At 42.8% G+C, this 18,943-nt stretch overlaps 1 protein-coding gene across 4 annotated transcripts in view; it reads left to right on the forward strand.

The window, feature by feature from the left end:
• The window catches only part of Kif13b (kinesin family member 13B), a 157,679-nt gene that overhangs the window by 73,944 nt on the left and 64,792 nt on the right, over nucleotides 1-18,943 (forward strand). For all 4 annotated transcript variants that reach the window (XM_013073408.3, XM_087216704.1, XM_087216706.1 and 1 more), the window contains 10 exons: nucleotides 647-859; nucleotides 2,279-2,389; nucleotides 6,772-6,906; nucleotides 10,863-10,993; nucleotides 12,717-12,803; nucleotides 14,413-14,603; nucleotides 15,261-15,471; nucleotides 16,288-16,450; nucleotides 17,053-17,199; nucleotides 18,643-18,792. In XM_013073408.3, coding sequence (XP_012928862.2) covers nucleotides 647-859; nucleotides 2,279-2,389; nucleotides 6,772-6,906; nucleotides 10,863-10,993; nucleotides 12,717-12,803; nucleotides 14,413-14,603; nucleotides 15,261-15,471; nucleotides 16,288-16,450; nucleotides 17,053-17,199; nucleotides 18,643-18,792 — 1,539 coding nt within the window. The remainder of the gene's footprint in view (nucleotides 1-646; nucleotides 860-2,278; nucleotides 2,390-6,771; nucleotides 6,907-10,862; nucleotides 10,994-12,716; nucleotides 12,804-14,412; nucleotides 14,604-15,260; nucleotides 15,472-16,287; nucleotides 16,451-17,052; nucleotides 17,200-18,642; nucleotides 18,793-18,943) is intronic.

Here is an 18,943-nt window from a genome sequence, read left to right on the forward strand (position 1 = left end):
ACAGGATCTTAGGAGACAGTGCCAGCAGGTACATGGTATGTGGAGGGACACTGTGGGCACCCCTCGATCAGAGGGCCATAATACTGTGTTTATTGGACTTCTCTAAGGGAAGCTTTGTAGGCATTTGGAAGTTCTTTCTGGGTAGTCTGCTCATTAGCGTATCAAGCTTCCTGTTCAATGGGATAAGTCGATTTAGAACTAATTAATTATCCATTTTTAATGGTACTGGGCCTTGAACCTGGGGCCTCATGCATGCTGAGCAAGTGCTGTACAACAAAACTACACCCCCAGCTCTTTTTTTCTTTTTGAAACAGGATCTTGATAAATTTCTCAGCTAGCTTTGAACTTGCCGCTGGCCTGCCTGAGCCTCCCAAGTGGTTGGGATTATAGGGTTGTATTGCACCCAGGTTAGAATTAATTTTTATCAAACTGAAGTCAGTGTAAGCTTCACTAGCTTTTCTCGTCCTTTCTGAAAACAGAGTTCCCCTTTTCAGAAAGGTAGCTTGGGGGAGAAGAAATGGCCTGGGCTGGAGTTGGTGTCCCTGCACATGAGCCCCCGCTTTGCCATTAAGTATGTGGTTGGCCTTGGCATCGGTGTCTTCCAACTTTAGACTGTTAGCCTGCTTACTTCTCTCCCTCCTGGCAGGACAGTCTAGGGGGTAACAGCAAGACGGCCATGGTGGCTACAGTGAGTCCCGCAGCTGACAACTACGACGAAACCCTCTCCACTCTGCGCTACGCAGATCGAGCCAAGCACATCGTCAACCACGCTGTGGTGAATGAGGATCCCAATGCCCGGATCATCCGGGATCTCCGCGAGGAGGTCGAGAAGCTCCGGGAGCAGCTGACCAAGGCCGAGGTATGAGGCCTGCGCAGCCTCCGGAAGCCGGGGCTTGAATTGTCCTCTCCTTGGCCTCAAGTGAGGAAAACACTCCTGACAATCTTTGCATCCCATGGGAAGAGAAATTTGATCTGAGTATAAATAAAAGAAGATTGTCACACTTGAAATTTAAAGAGATTTGGACAGATTAAAAAAGATTATACAGAAGAATAAAGGGAATTGAGACAGTGTTCCTTTCTATTCCCATCTGGGCAGCAGACGTGAGAAAAGGCAGAACAGAACAGGGAGGGGAAGAGAGGGTGAGGGAAAGAAAGTGTACGTCATTTAATTTTTGTGTAGAAAATGAGATTGGGCATGGAGTCATTGAAAGAGGAATCAATCTCATTTGTTAACTAGAAATAGTCAGAACAGAGGTGTTCCTCGATTTAATCATATTAATAATTATCCGTATTAGTAATTCCATATTGTGGGCTAATATTGTTTGTAGAACAATCAACTATGTTATAACTGAAGTACCCAAATACTTTATATAGTGGCACTGCTTCACCTGTCTTCTGTGTATTCTATACCGGGGCGGGGGGTGTTTATGTTCCATTACTGGATTTGAAAACCTATGCAATTGTATCCTACAACCAAGTAAGTGCTCTTCCTCTTGTCCAAGTGGGGAAATATCAGACCAGGTTGCTCCTGTGGTGTTTCCGTCCAACAGCCACCTAGCACTGTGGGACGTCTTCCTGGAGCTGGCCCCAAAGCCCTCTCTTTGTCTAACCCATTTTTGGGTCACAAACCAGTAAAACATATAGTTGGAATAGTTACTTTGATCATGGTTTTGCCTGTTGAACTTTTGTCCTCTTTTTTTTTTTCAGAAGTCATTTTACAATTCATGAAGGCTCTTTGGAATTTTGTCTCTGTCTTCCTGGTATTAATAACACCGGGTTGCAACATGCACATATTTATTCTGTGTGTTCTTAAATAAATTTCTGAAGTCATCAGTAGAGACTAAAATATATCATGTGTGTGAACCTAGATATATAACATACTGGAATTTAGAATAACAACCCCTAATGGCTGTATGTTTACCGCCTTATATATAATGAGATCTGTAATGAGGATGGAGGAAAGGGAGAAGTTAAGTCTTCCTTCAAAGTGTACATTGTGGAGGGCTGAGGATGTAGCTCAGTGGCAATGCGCCTGCCTGGCAAGCACAAGGTCCTGAGTTCCATTCCTGGTACTGCCCCCCCCCCCCGCCCGAATGTATGTTGGGTGAGCTGGTGGTTTGGTCCTCACAGTGTCCAGGTGCCAGGGTCAGTGTTGGCTCAGTGTTTTGTGCCACAGCTCTGAGAGGAGGCAGAGGCCACCTTTGTCCTTTGAGAGTCGGCTGATTGTTCTTCCAGGGCATCGTCCAGACCTTTCATGACGTAAACATTTTGCTTATAGGCAATGAAATCTCCAGAGCTAAAAGACCGGCTGGAAGAATCTGAGAAGCTAATCCAGGAAATGACTGTGACCTGGGAGGAAAAATTAAGAAAAACAGAAGAGATTGCCCAGGTTTGTGTTTTCTGAGTGGTCCAGAGGCGGGGTTTCTCTGGTTCCTTTTGGATTTACATCTTTGCTGTTGGCAAATCTCACACCGTGAATAGGAACTCAGAGCCAAAAGAGTCTAAATGTTATAAAAATAATTTGAAGGTTAAAGAAGGGATAATTGCAATAGTTTGTTATGTATGAAGTAATCAGTGTTTAAATATCAGTTAATAATAACTTTTAAAAAAACGAAATAGCTATTTACAGCTTCAGGTTTTGAATACTTCATTCTTTTAAGTACCTTGTAGACCTCAAGAACTTACTGAAATTACAGAATTAATAGTAGTAGATAGTTGGTAGTAGATAGTTGATTATGAGCTTTTACCCTTCATGACAACTTAAGTGAAAATAATATGAAATTCCTAAATCTGTGGTGACTCATTATTGAAAACCTAAAATAGAGATAGTTGTAAGCTCTTCAGTTGGGAACATGAGCATTAGTTTAAGAACATCAAGTCAAGTATAGCATTGAGGAAAAGTGCTGAGAAGTCTTTCTTCTTAGAAAGAGACTCTGGCTTCCCTGCTACGTGGTCCTATCCCTCTGATTTAGAAATACATATGGAGATGCAGAGCTCAGGACCCTGGCTAGCACCCTTCTTCAGACTGGACAACTTTAATGGCACTGTTTAATTGAAATCTTTTGTTCTTCTGTCTTACTCCTCTGCCCTCCTTTGTTGCTCTACAGCTAAGAGAGTAAGTGTCCTACCTGTCGGTAGTGACTCATGACAGTAAGCCAGGACTTGTTGGATAGGCTTCTGTATTGGGCACTTTGCTAATAAGCACTTATAACTAAAGTATTTGATGTAATCCTCTCAGCAGCCCCACAAGATAGGGACTGTTATTATCCAGTTCAGTTGTTTGGCTATTTATAGTCGCCTCTCTGCCTCTTGCCCTTTTCTGAGTTAAAAATCTTATGTTTTAACTGCTCCTCTGATTAGAGAATTCATAGAACTCACAACATCTTTCATCATCCAGTGCATTTCTTTAAATGCGCTGTCCAGAATCATTTTACATTTCACATGTTGGAAGAGGGTACTGCTCTTACTTAGCCTAAAGTGGATGTCACTTTAGTGTGAACTAGGATTCAATTTAATTTCAAAGACATTTTTATTATAGACATTTTCACTTAGGGAAGAATATAATAAATGCACTGGTACCCAGCACCTGGTTTCATTACAGATCAATATATGGCCAGCCCCATTTCATCTCTGTCCCTGCCTAGGGGCCTCTCCTAATGGCCTGGGCCACAGATTACAGAGAAAACACACCAATGAATTCTTTCTACTGCATATCTTACTTTATAGTTTTCATGAATCAAAAGTCATTCTAATAATTGTACAGTTCGCAACTGTTCTGTTACACCTTTTTGAGTTACCCTAAGAGCAAAACACTGACTTTGAAGGCCACTGTGCTAATGGACACAAAGCAGTTTGGTCTAAGCAAAATTACAGTGTTGGTCGGAGCTTACCCTTGGCCTCTTTTCCTCTTTTGCCCACAGGTCTCAGCTTGGAGGGCTCTGCTGTTGTTGTTGTTGATGTGTTTTTTGTTTTGGGGTTTGTTTTTTTTTTTTTCTTGAGACAAGGTCTTTGCTATGAAGTTCAGGCTGGCCTCAAACTCGCAGTGATTCTCCTGCCACAGTCTCCCAAGTGCTGGGATTATAGGCCTGTGCCACCACACCTGGCTGCAAGGGCTCTGCTGATTTTAACCAACACCTCCTTCAGCACCTCAGCTTCTGAGCCCCTTGGCCTTGGTGCTGCTGAGCTTTATCCTTTCTCTCATTGATAAAACCTGGTCTGTTGATCATTTACCTCTCCCCAGTCCAGGCTGGTATTTTTAAGAATGTAATTTGGAGTGTAGCCACGAAATACTGGTAAATCTCTGGTCAGATAAATTTGGCAAATTCCAGGCAAACTGTGCTTACTGGATGTCTGGATGTCTTTTTTTTTTTTTTTTTTTGGTACTGGGAATCAAACTCAGGACCTTGTGTTTGCCAGGTAGGTGTGGCACCACTGAGCTAAATCCCCGGCCCTGGATGTCTTTTTTGCAGAACTTCTCACATCATATTTGGGGCTGCTGCAGGCTAGCCAAGGCCTTTGTGAGTCCTGGTGCTGTAGTGTGCCAGCTCTCTGAGTGGCCCTACGTTACCGCTGTTTAATTAAGGTTGGTATACTTTTATTCCTGATGAGTTTGTAAGATTCTTAAGAAGAAAGACCATATCTTTTAGTTTTTTTAGTATACTTAATAACGGTTTTGAATAAACAGAACTCAAAGTGACTATTTTCTAATTCCAGTGCCATTTCTACTCTGCCAAATTGTCTCTTGCTTTCATTTTTTTATGTTCTCATTAAGAAATTCACATTTGTGAAATCAAAAGATTCAGATGACCAGAGGCTGGCAGCTAATGCCCGTGGGCTGTGCCTGGTCTGGGGGCCACTTGATTTGTAAATAAAGGTTTATTAGCCCAAAGCTATGTTCCTTTATGTATTATCTGAGACTTCAACAGCAAAAAATGAATAATTAAGACACAGAATAAAATATTTAGTGTTTGATACTTTAAAAATCATTAACCAGGGTTGGGGATTTAGCTCAGTGGTTCCGGCGCCTGCCTTGAAAGTGCAAGGTCCTGAGTTCGATCCCCGGTAGCAAAAAAAACCCCAAAAAACATCATTAACCAACCCTTGATATCAGAAGTGATATTTTTATATCAGTAAACATAATTGTATTTTACCATAACATACAGTAAGTTCCCGACTTACGAACAAGTTCCGTTCCAGGAGAATTGACTGTAAGTTGGATTCATTTGTAAGCCAACAAAGCGAGTCTTACAAAGCCAACAAAGTGAGTTATGAAAGTTCACAACTTGAATGTTCCTAAGTCGATTTACTGTACTTTTTATGAGCTGATTACTAATTGCTACTTATTTTTAACTTATTCTACCTTTAAAAGTTTTCCAGTTGACATTTATACTTATTTATGGGGAGAGTATGTAGTTCTTTTTGTTAGGAGAGACCCTTGATTCAAAGACCCAGAACCAAGACATGCCTTCCCCACTTTTGTAACATTGTACTACTCATAGGTGGGTTGCAGTGGCCATGTGATAGGACCCCCTAGGAAGAGTGAAATTCTGTCTGAATCATGCTGCAGACCTGATGTGTGGCCCTGGTTCAGTGCCTGGTCTGTCTCATCTTTCTCCAGAATCACAGATCCTTGGTGCCTGTACCTCATCATGTGCTCTTTACCCATAGTCAGAGACACCCCACCCTGCTGTGATTCACCAGACTGAATCTCCTGTGGGGAGGGTCCTGTGTACCCTCTCTGTGCTCACACTGTGTGGCATGGCTTTCCGAGGCCAGCAGGTACAGCGGAAAGAACAGCTCGTGTTCCTGTGAAGCTGGGCTTGAATGTGGTGCATAAGGGTTTCTTTGATGAGGTGACAGCACTAGTATTTTGAGTGCTTACTGCGTGTCCTGCACAGTGTAGGTGCGTAAAGTTAGGACCTATGCCTGTGAAGCGTGCAGTCTGGTGTGAGGCAGATGGGCAGGTAAACCGATGGTCACTGAAAGAACAAGCTTGCTCCAGACAGAAGGAAGAGATGTAAAATCCCTGCAGCGTCCTGAACTGTGTTCTGCGTGACTGCCAGCCAGGGTTGTACATTGGTGTGACAAAATGTGAAGACTGAGGGGCCAGGGCCTTTATCTTGGCTAGGAGGTTGCTGAAGGTGTCAAGCAGGAGAATGCAGTGAAAGCTTTGCTTTTTATTAATTGATTGATTAATTATTGTTGGAGACAGGGTCTCACCACGCCGGTCAGGTTGGCCTTGAACTCACTATGTAGCCCATGCTGGCCTCGAACTGGCAGCAGTCCTCCTGCCTCAGCCTCCTAAGTGTGGGAATTATAGGCATGTGCCACCACACTGGACTAAAACTTTGCTTTTTAGAAAGTTTGTAGTTGAGTCAAGTGTACTCACATTGCTCACATATGCAGAATTAAATAAGCTAAATTGAAGATGTTTGATATTTTTAAGAATGAAAATTGAGAACTCACTACTTTATTTGCCTACTATTTGTAATGAGGTTTATTCTTTAAATAAATTTTAATTAGCAAAGTAAAACTAGATAGTTTGGAAAGAAGATGCAATAACTGTAACGCTATATTGAAGATAATATATTTGAGTAAATAATCTTTTTCCTTTTTAGTGGTGCTGGAATAGAACCCAGGCCTCTCTCTTGCAAGGCAGCATTCTCCCACTGAGCCACAGCCCCAGTCCTGAGTGATTATTCTCCTGTGGGATCCTCGGTATCTTGCTGCCTTAGAAGCTCAGGAATTAACTCTTCTCCGCTATGTTTGCAGGAGCGACAGAAGCAGCTGGAGAGCCTTGGAATATCGCTTCAGTCCTCGGGAATCAAAGTTGGGGATGATAAGTGCTTCCTGGTTAATCTGAACGCCGACCCTGCTTTGAATGAGCTTCTGGTGTACTACTTAAAGGTGAGGGATGTGCCTGCACGGAACACTGCCATGTGCCTCCAGGCTTCAGACTTGGGAACCACGCTCATGCAGAAAACAGTCAGCACATGGTTTTTATTTGAAGAAGCTGGAGTGCAGAACAGTCTTGGGTTTCTGGGATCAGTTTCCCTTTTTAGTCATATAAAAATATATTTTGACATTATTTTCAAGTTAAATAGCTTACTGTTGTAGTTAGGGTTTTGCAACGGAATAGATTTAATATAGGACACATAATTTATAGGATTATTTTATAATGGTCACCCAGAAAGTCAAATGCAGAGGAGTGCAAGAGATCTAGCCGCACACTAGAGACCCAAAGAATCCAGTCAAAGGTCTGGATCCCATAGCAGTGTCCCACACAAGTCCAGCCGAAGGCCTGGAGTCCAAGGCAGAGGCCTCCATGAGCCCAGCCAGAGGCCTAGAGCCCAGGGCAATAACTCATGTTTGTCCATATTGAGGATCTGCACCAGGAAGGCCCAAAGGCCCGTAGTGGAAGCCAAAAACCCTGTGCTGGTGGGGTGAAGGATTTGTGCCACCAGGCTGAGGGTTCTATGCTGGAGCCAGGAGGTGATGCTCACAGTGAAGACCAGAGCTCCCCTGACGAGAACAGCAGCCATTCCCAGTGACAGTGAGGCCTCAAGCTCCTCCTCTGATGCGAACAGCCAAGTTCGCATCAGGAAAACCATCTGCAGCAAGCTTCTCCTAGAAAATCAACAGCCCCCGATCTTCCCCTCCAGTTCTCTTTTTATGCCATTGACAACAATCCTCAGGTGGATCTTCCACGCCCAGACCACGCTGATTCTGTTCAGCTGGGTGTTTCAAGTTAACCATTAGTTAATCTACCACACTTACCTAATATTATCAATAACTTATACTAGGGAATAATTGTAAAGCTTAAAAGATGACTTTTAAGACCAAATGATTCATTTAGTGACTGGATGAAAGTGACTGATTTATATGAAGCTTTTTGTGAGCATTTTTCTTAGCTCATGAGAGGAAATGTTTGAAGACAGTAAAATTCTTAGGACTACTTACTAGGAAATTTATGTTTTCAGTAACTCTTGGGGAAAAAAAAATTTTTTTTGGTACCAGGGACCAAACTCAGGACCTTGCACTTGCAAGGCAGGTGTGGTGCCATTGAGCTAAATCCTGGGCCAGGAAAAAATTTTTGAATTATTATCTGTAAGAAAAGGGAGAGTAGGCCACTTAAAAACTTGAGAGGGTCAGAGTATGGAACAGAAAAAAAAAAGATAAATATTGATGTGTTAGTCAGCTTTTCATTGCTATGACAAAATACTGAGAAAAGAAAGTTAAAGGAAGAAAGGTTTTTTTGGCTCATGGCTTCAGGGATTTCAGTCCATGGTTGTTTAGCTCTGTTGCTTCTAGGGTGGTGGTGGGGCAGAACATCAGGGCAGACAGGACAGGGAGAAAGAAAGGGTGGGGTCTCATATACCCTTCAGAGGCTCCCCATGACCTGTTTCCTCCAAGTGCAGCAACCTCCTCAAGGTTCTGCCACCCACTGGGGACCAAGTGTTCAGTACGCAGACACTTAGGGGGATATTTCAGATCCATACCATAACATTGCTATACACTGAAATTTGTAAATCATGGGACATGTTAGGAAGACAAGAGACAGCTTTAGAAAGAGTGTGAATTCTGAGACACCGCATAAATTATAAGAAGTGCTCCAAATTGCCTTTGTCAAACCCAGAGGATAAGTTACGGAGTTGTCATGGAGTTGTATTAGGATACAATTTCTTCCTCCTCATGTAGATGGGATTAACTAATGTAACCAGAAATGTAAAACAGATGAGCTGATTAAGTCAGAAACAGTTTTAAAAATAGAGAATTGTGTGATTTCATTTATAAAAAGGTTCATGTTGGTTGATTTCCCACTTTTTATTCGAAGATGTCATTAAATTGTTGCTGTGTCATTTTGATAATCTCTCATTGTTAATGAGTATCTTATACCATGCTTGGTTATGTAGTGAGCTAAACTGTGTTCTGACACACAGTGTGATGTGTGCACATCTCTAGCACTGCAGTACTGGTGTAGCAGTGCTGCAGGAGGAGGAGGGTGGCCTGTGTGGTGAGTTCATGGCCAGGCCTTTGCCCCCTTTCCCCTTCTGTCCATAGGTTCTTCCTTTTCAGAACCATGGAAGTTGCTCTGGCTGCTGTGTGGGGTTAATGTGAGGATTAGCTATGTAGAATCACTGTAAACAAACACTATACACGTATGGGTTTTCCACATTCCACTTTTGTTTGATGCTCTGTGGTCCTTTATACAAGTAGTAATCTTGTCTATTAAAAATGATGTATTATTGTGTTTCAGTATTAAAAATGATGTATTATTGTGCTTCTGAGCAGCATTGGCAGCTTTTTGAGCAAGGACATCAGTGGTAGATATTCATATTAGAATGGCACCTAACATTCATATTAGAATGCTGCCCTTTTTCTCAGAGCTAGAAATTCTGGGTTTTTTTCCTGGTATGATGTATTTCAAGTTGGAACACACAGACACATACATAAGAAAAAACCCTGACTCATATCTGTTCCTTAAAAACTTGAACAAAGAAACTATTCAGAGATTTTTGGAGGAGTCAGAACACTTCTGGTCATTTGTGTGGAGGTGTCTGGTTCCATTTCAGACTGTGTGGTCAGCCCTGTGTGGCCAGGGTCGCAGGCAGTGTCAGTGTCTTGACTGCCCAAGCTAACCCCACGGCAAGGCCATATTCATGACCAAGCACATTTAAATGGGTGATCTCAGTCCAAGAACAGTTTCCACTCCAGTAAAGTGACGCCGTGATGTAGGATGGTGGAATTTGGAGACTGCGCTGTTTTCTTTCTTTGCCTTTAGCTTCTTGAGTCCGTTGAAATGCTGGACATATAACTCCAGAGTGATAATCTCACTCCTCCAGACAACTGTAGCCACCCTGTCTGTAAGGAAGTCAGAGCAAAACAACCCTAGAGTTCCTTCTAATTCCAAGTTGCATGGCCTCTCACTCTTCCAGAACAGCATCTTGACTGTGTCTCTTCAGGAGCACTTCCTGCTAGCGCACTTCGGGATCCTCATACCCACTCTTACGTGGAGATTGAGATCTGTGCTGTCCCTGACTAACTTTACCTCATCTTGCTTGCCTCGTTCCTCCCCAGCATTAGATACTCATTATATCATCTCCTATGAGAAGTTTTGTTTTTTCGTCATCCGTATTTGTATTGCATTGCTTAGAGTATAAGACAGAAAGCTTACTGACTTAAAAAGAAAAGAAAAACAGGGAGGCCTAGGAACACTCCCTAGGTCCTGTCAACATTTCATCATGCGCAGGTAGGCAGGGTTAGGGTGCATCTGAGGGAGCCCAGCTCTTATGCAGTTTTCTCCATCAGGGATAGGTGAGTTACCTCCCAAAAATGGGCTAGACATGAGCAGTTGGGATCTGAGGTCAGAAGAACTTATTCTGTCATGTGTGTTCTGTGAGGTTAGGGGACACAATGAGATTCGTAAAATAATGAGTCTTTTCAAACCCTTATATGTCAATAGCTTCTGTCTGTCTTGCAGTTGACACATTTTGATTGAGATAAATGATGTCCAACTGAAGAAACTGCGATTTCCAAACCATATTTTTGGTACATCATCAACACAGGGCTCATTCTCTGAGAGCAGTATGAAATGTTTGGAATCAAGATTGTAACAGAAAATAAGGATTATGTTATAGACATTAATATAAAATAGTTTTAAAAGGCATAACTCAGCTGAATGTGTTATTTTTTATAAGGAAATGTAACTTATAGACTGAATTTTAGAGAAAGCTGTTACTCCATTTACCTTGAATATCTTTCATCTAAGATAATAGATTAATGTAAGAGGGCTCAGTGCAGGTGATTTTAGTTTGTGCACATGTAAAAATACAGTATCATGAGCAAATTTGATTCTCTCTTAGGAACATACATTGATAGGGTCAGCAGATTCCCAGGACATCCAGCTGTGTGGAATGGGAATTCTTCCTGAACACTGCATTATAGACATCACCTCAGAAGGCCAGGTTATGCTGACTCCTCAAAAAAACACCAGGTAATGTACTGGAAGTCTCAGTAATGTACTTAAGGTCTCAGTAATTTTTTTTTTTTTTGGTACCAGGGATTGAACTCGGGACCTTGTGCTTGCGAGGCACGCAGCAGAACCACAGAGCTAAATCCCCAGCCCAAGTCTCAGTAATTTTTAAGACGGAGAAAATACGCTAGTGGTAGGTGGTGTCATTAAGACATACAGCCCAATGCCAAGCCCTTTCTCCTTAACTGTAGCAACTCCTCACTCCATGTTCCCACTCCCATGGTCTGGTTTAGGCCTCACCAGGTCTTGGTCAGAGACCCTGGCAATGCCCTGCACTGCTGCTTGGTTCACTCACACACAGCTTTCAGGATTCCTTTGTCTTTGGCAGACACACCCCCACCTGGCAGCTCCTGCTCCTGGGCACCTGGCCGCCTTTGGCCTGCCCTCTCTGTTTGCCCTTCAGGCTTCCACAGTGTCATTAATGTCCTTGGGGAGTTCCCCGTTTCCTGACACTTTCTGATGGCATCCAGAGTCATCCAGCTGAAACTCAGGTCTCATAATATAGGACCTTTCTCACAGCATCTCACCAGGACACCTGACGTTCCCCATGTCACTCCCTCAGTGTGAGTAGTAAACCCAGCTCGTTCGCCATGCTAAATTCTTGGTAGTCTTTGGTTGGAGGACATTGACACAAGGTTTTTGAAATTTTAAATTTTTATTTGAAAGGCTAAATGTTATCTTTGGCAACAAATGCTGCTGATTGTTTTCCTCAAAGTGACAGGCTCACTGATGTTAGGACACCTGGGGAATGTCCTCACCACATGCCAGTGCTGCACCTTGCCACAGACCTCCCAGCCTCCAGAACTTGATGAAGAAATAAGGACATTCCATTACAATGAACGTATTAAGAGATGAATGCCAAACCAGCACCCCAAAAATTGTTCAAGAATATCCTAGACAAAGAAAACAAATCCAACCAAGCCAAAAAAATCAGATGGAATGAATACATCAAGCAAGGAGACCCAGAAAAACCCGAATCTGTCATCCATGACTGCCTGGGCTAAGGGAGAAGTGACATCAGAGGCCACACATGAGAAAACAGAGAAACGTTACAAAATTAGTTGATAAACAAGCAAATAGTCATGAAACAACAAGTGCCTACTACTATAAGCAGCAACAAAAAAACACTGGGAGAAGAAAGAACAAGATTTCCAGAGAAGCCACACTAAGCCTTCTATTACAGGACACCCACAACTTAAAGAAGAGGTTTATCTGACTCATGGTGTCGGAGGTTTATTCAGTCCCTACTCTTGTGGCTCTGAGAGAGAGACGTCAGCACAGAAGAGCATGACAGCAAAGCTGCTTCATCATGGCGGCCAGGAAACAGCAGTGAAACAAACCAAGAGAAGAAGGGAACAGATTCCCTCCCAGACACACGAAGAAGTGTGTGTTACTATTCTCCTGTGTGTTTCTAAGCTGTCAATCCGATAAAGTTGACAGTTTAACTATCACAGAAAAAAAAAAGTGACAGGCTCACTGCCACCTCTTATACTTAGTGCAGTAAACATTTTAGGGAAGTCAGTGAAGAGGTAAATATTACGAATATTAAAATTCACTGAGGGCACATTTTATTTTGGACTTACAATCATTTTGTTTCCCCTAGTAACTAGACTGTTGTAGTACTAGAAAATTAAAGCAGAGGACAGGGTAATTGTCATTCACGGCTTTCCTCTTCTCTCCATAGAACATTTGTGAATGGGTCTTCAGTCTCCAGTCCAGTACAGCTGTACCACGGGGACAGAATCTTATGGGGAAATAACCATTTCTTCAGGTATGACACTGTGCAGTCCTCAAAGGGGAAATGTTTTTGACGATTATGCTCTGAAATGGATATGTTTTTTAAAGTAAACTTCATAAAAATTATGCATTATTTTGTGTATGTATGGGTATATATGCATGTGTTTGCTATATGCATGTTTTTATATGTTTGTTCACTGTGTTAGTGTCTGAACTCTAGGAGCCAGGGACAGTATACACAGGAAAAATTCTTAGTTTATGTATGTGTTTTCTCCTTTTTATTTCCCACTGAAAGAGGAGTATTTTGCCATGTAATATAATAATGCATTAATTTTTTCTGGCATACTTAGTTTTTATTTGTGGGTATATACACCTGTTTATAGATATACACATATGCATTTTTGCTTAGAAATAATGGTGGTTGTCGTTTCCTTAGGCATGAAATCAGGTTAGTCTTTCCTTTAGGAATGCTTTTAGCTGCAAGTAGCAGCACCCTTGACAGTGATGGCATGAACAGAGTAGTGCTTTCTCAGAACAAACAATTTGAGGTGGTTGCACAGTTAGTGTGGACTGAGCTCTCAGAAGTGTCCTGGTGGTCACCTGCCAGGTCTCACAGTGGCTGTGCCCTTCCTGCTGTGAATGTAGTGTTCAACTCAAGGGAGAAAGAGAAGTGAAGGGGCAGCGCAGCATGGCTGTCCTCTAGCCAGAGCCCAGCAATCTTTACTCACATCTACTTGGCTCGAATTTGTCTCCTAGCTGCCAGGGAGGCTGGGAAGGGCAGGTTTCTACCCGGGGCTGCACGGGAACTGTTCCCCAGACAGACTGGTGTTGTTATTGAGAGGGACAGTCAGGCAGGAGACTGTGCCGCCTTAACGTCCCGGCATCCTCTTCCGGTCCCTGGCCAGTGTGCCTCAGCTGTCACACTGACTCTTCTTGTCACTAATAGAGACCCTTGCTTGTAGGCCAGCTGGTACTGTATTTTGCTTCTGAGGAAAGGGTACATAGGTACAAAGATTGTGGACAGTTTTTCTCCTTCCCAAAATGAAGTATAAATTTTTTTTTTTGGTACTGGGGATTGAACTTGGATCCTTGCGCTTGTGAGGCAGGCGGCAGAACCACTGAGCTAAATCCCTGGTCCCAAGTATAAATTTTTTGCCTTCATCTTCAAAACCTTCCTGATTTGGGCTAAGTTGATTTTCCAGCTCTGACACTGAGCTTGTCCTGTACAGATTCGTGTATTGTGCTGTTTTATTCTTAAGTGCCCCAGAGACTAGGGGCATTTCTGTTTCCACATCTCCCTCTGAACCATTCCCTTTGACCGGCTGCCTGCCTATCCTGTAAGGCTCAGCGTGGATGGTTCATACTTGACCCTTCTTTACTTTACCTTCCACTCTGAAGGGGTCTCAGCTTTTCTTCCCACCCAGCTCCTAACAGTCAGGTGGGCGGTGTCTCACTTCCCATTATAATTGTTTGTGTACACCTGAGTGTTTTACTTCTACTCCTGGAGTATAAAGATCCTGAAAACAGCAGTTGCCCTGTATTTCATGGTATTCCCTTGGCATCTGGCAAATGTCAGTGTTTCAGAAGTAGAATGACTAAGTACCTGTCTTGATTAAAAAAAAAACTTTTTGTGCACTCTTAAGACTCAGTTTGCCAAAAAAGAAGAAGAAAGCAGAACGAGAGGATGAGGAGCAGGATCCTTCCCTGAAAAATGATGGTAGTTCTGAGCAGCTGGATGTGGACGGGGACTCCTCCAGTGAGGTATCCAGTGAGATCAACTTCAGTTTTGAGTATGCACAGATGGAGGTGACCATGAAGGCGCTGGGCAATAACGGTGAGCAAGTCTGCTGTGCACGGTAGCGTCTTCTCAAGGTGATAGTTAAAAATGTTTATTCTTTTTTTGTTTTGTTTTTTTTGGTTCCTGAGTATTGAACTTGGGTCCTTGTGTGCTTGTGAGGCAGGCAGCGGAACTGCTGAGCTAAATCCCCGGCCCTAAAAATGTTTGTGATGAGACGTTTTAAATGTTAGCGAAAAAAGAAAGTCTTTACATTGCTGATCTTGGAACTTTTTTTTGCTGTAATGAACTCTATTCTTTTGTATTTTTGGCTATGATAATTTATTATATTTATAAAAACATTCTTTTTGCCTTCATATACAATCAAATCACTGCAGAGTTTGTTCCCATTTGTAGAATTTCCCAGATTTGAACCCTGGCTTATTGTTACTATGATGTATTTCTGGAGTGTTCATCTCTTGGGTGGTGGGTAGCACATAGAGGAGAACTGCTTTTTGTCTATGAAAAATAGTGTGGAATGTATCTAGCTGAGAATATGTGGAAATACAAGTAATTGGCAGTAAGAAAAGCTGACTATTACAGATCGCCTCTCATGGTGTTAGGTGGTGTTAGAACGACAGACAGTGGAACAATGTAGAATGGATGTGAAGTGTGTTGTACCCTTTGTTCATTACCGCTTCTCCAAACCATGTTCAGATCCAATGCAGTCGATCCTGAACAGCCTAGAACAGCAGCATGAAGAAGAGAAGCGATCTGCGCTTGAGCGCCAGAGGCTCATGTACGAGCATGAGCTGGAGCAGCTCCGACGAAGGCTGTCTCCAGAGAAGCAGAACTGTCGCAGCTCGGACAGGCTCTCCCTGCACTCGCCTAGCGCCCAGCAGCGCCTGCGACAGTGGGCGGAGGAGAGGTGGGGGAGCTGGTGTCACCACAGTACCCGGCCCGGGGCGGGGACACTTTGTCACTGCTCGAAAGATTTACACTGCAGCCTAGAACCACTTGGCATTATTTTCCATCTTTGAATAAATGGGAATTGCCAGTTTATATCCCTTTCTTTAAAACTGCCTATGTTGGGTGCTGGTCCACTTTCAGTTAATACAGCTTTTGGATTTGAATAAAGAAGTATACTTTATCATTGTATTATACTTTAGATTCTGAAGCTTGGGTAGTTGCATTTTACAAAAGAAAAAAAAAAGACGGTTGTCTGGACTGATTAGCTCAGGTAGGTAGAGCATGGTGCCAGATGAGATGCAGATTGCAAGTGTAATCTCTCTGCAGGCCAATTAGCAGCGCACTGAGACCCTTATTCCTTAGGTGCAGACGTTGCATCGCTAACCTCTTGTATTCAGTCTGGTCTGCAGACAGACAGCATTCCTGTCAGCTGGAGATTGATAGAAATGTAGTTTCCAGCCCCAACCCCAGACTCACTGAGCCAGAATCCTGAGTTTATCCAGACCCCAGGGTGATGCACAGTCAGTCAGGTTTGTGAAGCACCACCCTTGTCTCCAGCTGGTTTGCTACCCAGGTGTGCCCGTGCTTGTGACAGAGCCGATATAAGCATGTGCATGGTCGGTGCTAGTGATATGTTTCCTGCGTGCAAAAGACACCAGTGCAGCTCGGTTTGCAGCTTGGCATTCCATGTCATGACTGTAGTTTTCTAAGTGTGCTTAGTGTGTCACTTCCTCCTCACCTCCACTCTTCCTTTTTTTTTTTTTTCTTTATAAAGAGAAGCAACATTGAATAACAGCCTGATGAGGCTGAGGGAACAAATTGTTAAAGCCAATCTGTTGGTGAGAGAAGCTAGTTACATTGCAGAGGAGCTGGATAAAAGAACCGAGTATAAAGTGACCCTCCAGATTCCAGCCTCCAGCCTGGATGCCAATAGGAAGGTGAGGCAGCCGTTCAGCACCACCAAAGTTGCCCCGGGATGAGGTGGTGTCAGGTGTCACCCTGTGATAGGGGCATAGGAACACACTCTCCACTACTCAGCTTGTCTAAATTGTTTTCTGGGAAGTCTGTCCTGATCAGTCTTCCCAAAGCAGTTTCCCCTTCATTTTGTTACCACTCCACAACCCTTTCTCCCCTAGTCAGACATTCACTGACTTACATTGTGAATTGTGCTTGCCTTTTGATATGTATGACTCTTTCTACCTTCTGGTGTTCTGTGGATGTATGATGATGTGAATGCAGCATTTTCATTTCTACTTCCTATAAGACATAGTCTGGTTTTGGGGGCTTTAAATTTAAGTTTATATCTAACTGCAATCAAAATTGAGAAGTAAATTGATACTCAAGCCTAAGTTAATACTGACATTAAATTGTGATTGCAGTTGGATGTAAAGGCACTAAAGCTCACCGGATCTCTGGGAAGTTTTGTCACCATCAACCTGGCACAGTGACCCTTGACTGGTGGGTCCAGACGCCCGATGGTGGTTTCGCTGCCAGTGGACACTCTGGTGTCCCACATAGTTCCCTCCTCCTGTCTTTGCAGCGGGGCTCTCTTCTCAGTGAACCTGCAATCCAGGTGAGAAGAAAAGGCAAAGGGAAGCAGATTTGGTCTTTGGAGAAACTGGACAACAGGCTGTTGGACATGAGAGACCTTTACCAGGAGTGGAAGGAGTGTGAGGAAGACACCCCGGTAAGCTGTGGGAGACCAGTTGCTTCCTGGGCATTCAGAGCAGGGAGCTCGCCTGCCCATTGCAGAGGAAACTGTTCATTTCCCCAAAGTTGTTCTGCTATTTCTAGTTAGAAATAGTTTAATCCTCTAAACTATTTAAGAATTTTAATAACCTTCCCTTCTGGTAGGTTTTTTCCTTTTCCTTACTCTCTTTTCTGGGTCTCTAGCAGATTCTCCCTTCCCATTAGGCCTTCCATTGGCCAGCAGGTGTGTGTCCTGTGCTTCTCTGGGATTCTCTTTAGGACAGAGAGAGCTTGGACCTTGTCCTCCCTCTTCCCATTCCCCAGCAGACTGAGCCCTGCAAAGAATAAACAAACCTACAGTACATGCTGTTCAAATTGAACATCACTGGTACCTTAACACTTGCACTGTTAGGAACATTTTTTTAAAAGAAGTTTTGACCCTAAAGTAGGTGCCATAGATCTTTTGCTGGTATTTACGCGTCAATTTGAAGGTTATTTCATTTAGGTCGAGCATGTGTACTTGCACATGTTTAAAATAGATGTATTATGTATTTTCAATACTGTAGGTTCTGTGTCCACATGGAGTTAATAGACGTATTATGTATTTTCAATACTGTGGGTTCTGTGTCCACATGGAGTTATTTACGTAGCTTCTTATTTTGTAAAAATGTATATTTTTCTAGATTGTCATCATTAAATTGTCATCAATTTATAGTTAGATATTCTTGCTTAAAGTTTTAAAATTCTCTTCTATATTCTGCTTCTATTTCACTCAGAAGTAAAAAAACAGTTACAAACGCCAACTGCTGTCCTCTGAGAGGCCACCCCTCATTTGTACCCATGTACCTAACGATTTAGTAGGAGCAGTGACACCGATGTGGTGGTCTCCTCGATAAAAGTGAGGAGAGCTTCAGTACCCTGACCACCTTCTAGGCAATATACGTTGTTTCTCTATTTTTGTGTTGAGATTTCCACATGAAGTAGAAGTGATTAAGTTATTGGAATTGTTATTGGGATTTCCCTCTTGTGGGTGAAGGACCCTGACCACCATTCTAAGTGTGTGTGTGTGTGTGTGTGTGTGTGTGTGTGTGTGTGTGAGAGAGAAAGAGAGAGAGAGAGCGCATAGTGAATAATACAGTGCTATGCATGAAGAAGAACTTTGTTTTAACCTGGTTGTGGTGGTGTAGGCCTGTAATCCCAGTGCTCCAGAGGCCAAGGCAGGAGGATCACTGTGAGTTCAAGGCCAGCTAGCACTACAAAACTACAAAGTGAGACCCTGTCTCAAAAAAAGAGCTTTATTTTACACTAAGAAATATAGGACTCATGATATAGTGATAAAAGTTAAGTTTAATGACTAAAATTAGAGTGTATCCAAAAGCAGTAGTTTGAATGCATTTATTTTCTGTGGTTTTTGAAATTGTATGCCCTGGCTTTCTTTCAGGTAATCCGATCTTACTTCAAGCGTGCTGACCCTTTCTACGATGAACAGGAAAATCACAGTCTAATTGGGGTGGCCAATGTCTTCCTCAAATCCCTTTTCTATGATGTGAAGTTACAATATGCTGTTCCGATCATCAACCAGAAGGGAGAGGTTGGCTTTCTCTCTGTGCCTCACTTCCTGTGGAGAGCAGTTCTGGGAATGGAGGGTAGCAGTGGGATGCTGTTGCTACTGGGTTTTTTGTTAGTAGTGACAAATAATACGTATGTGTGTTATAAATATCTCATTTCCATAGGGCTTTATG

The sequence above is a fragment of the Heterocephalus glaber genome, unplaced genomic scaffold (assembly GCF_053883595.1).
Source record: "Heterocephalus glaber isolate CG9 unplaced genomic scaffold, H.glaber_assembly_v1.0 deba00001460, whole genome shotgun sequence".
Classification (NCBI taxonomy): domain Eukaryota; kingdom Metazoa; phylum Chordata; class Mammalia; order Rodentia; family Bathyergidae; genus Heterocephalus; species Heterocephalus glaber.